The sequence below is a fragment of the Aplysia californica genome, unplaced genomic scaffold (genome assembly GCF_000002075.1).
Source record: "Aplysia californica isolate F4 #8 unplaced genomic scaffold, AplCal3.0 scaffold00127, whole genome shotgun sequence".
Lineage (NCBI taxonomy): Eukaryota > Metazoa > Mollusca > Gastropoda > Aplysiida > Aplysiidae > Aplysia > Aplysia californica.
The window spans coordinates 855,737-856,890 of NW_004797397.1; the positions used below are offsets into that span (position 1 = coordinate 855,737).

The following is a 1,154-nucleotide window of genomic DNA, read 5'->3' on the forward strand; positions in this document are numbered from 1 at the left end:
CAGGTATGAATTTGAAAGCTATGAGAAATGTGGTCGGAGCTGTCACACTGTTGCGAATGAAACACGCGAGGAAATGTTCCAGCAATATAACAGACTTGGAGACCATCACCTACAATGTGAGTTCGTTGTTGTTGGTCACATTGACTGCTCTGAATCTATGAAAGGGACGAGCTGTTCTCGCGGACAGAAGACCAATACATATTACTTGACTGTCGATGGAATACCGCCATCTGTAAGACAACATCAGCTGAAACTATTGAAGTAGAAAAAAAAAGGATGATGATGTCCAGCAACTGTCAAAGAAAGAGATGAAAAACTTCCCACCCTATTGCTCATATTGCGAGGTTCCACGCTGTTGACTAACATCACTACTGTAGGTTACTATAGTAGTTAAAAGGACTCAAGCCTGATCTGAAGAGAAGACAAAACAAAGACTGAACAATCGTATCCACGGAAAAGCCAAAGTGAGAAAACTAAAAGACGATACTTTCAGCTGCAATATAAGCATAAACTGAATTGATATTATGGAACAGACTCAATAGAGACTATTCAATAGCTATTTATTTCCTACAAACCCACAGTACCAAACAGTGATCTTTAAGCCCCAGAAAAATCAAGTCAAAGACACACCATTGAACAGCCTAAAAAAAACTCTCACCTATAGCCAAGTACATTTTCATCTGACCGGGGGAACACACTATGTTCTTTTAACTTTCCCACATGTAACTTTTAATAGGCGACCACTTACACTGTCTTTTCGCATTGAAGTGCGTTTCCATATCATTTTAATCTTTCCAAACACTTGCACAATATTTCATGGATAGAGTATTATGGGCTAAAACGTTTATAAGGTATTACACAAATTCATTACACATGCTCAGAATTTATCTCTCTACTAATATTGGTGTTGTCTAAGGATGGTGTGCAGTCCTGAACTAGTAATTTTATACTCATTGCATAGTGCAAATTTTGTATAATACTTTGAAGACAAGCAAGGAAGCTTAACTCTTTAACTTACTTTAAGTTACAAATGTATTTTCTTTTCATATCGTGGAGACCCCAAATCTGTTTAATTAATTTGTGGCCTAAATAATGTCCGGGGAGGGGGGAACCTTATTTAGGCCACAGGGTGGCCTAAATAATGTGAGGTGGTG

The 1,154-nt window shown here is 38.0% G+C and overlaps 1 protein-coding gene across 1 annotated transcript in view; it reads left to right on the forward strand.

Moving 5' to 3' along the window:
* Positions 1-1,154, forward strand: part of LOC101856728 (probable receptor-like protein kinase At5g20050) — a 6,737-nt gene that overhangs the window by 2,220 nt on the left and 3,363 nt on the right. The window contains exon 2 of the mRNA XM_005096373.1: positions 4-116. Coding sequence (XP_005096430.1) covers positions 4-116 — 113 coding nt within the window. The remainder of the gene's footprint in view (positions 1-3; positions 117-1,154) is intronic.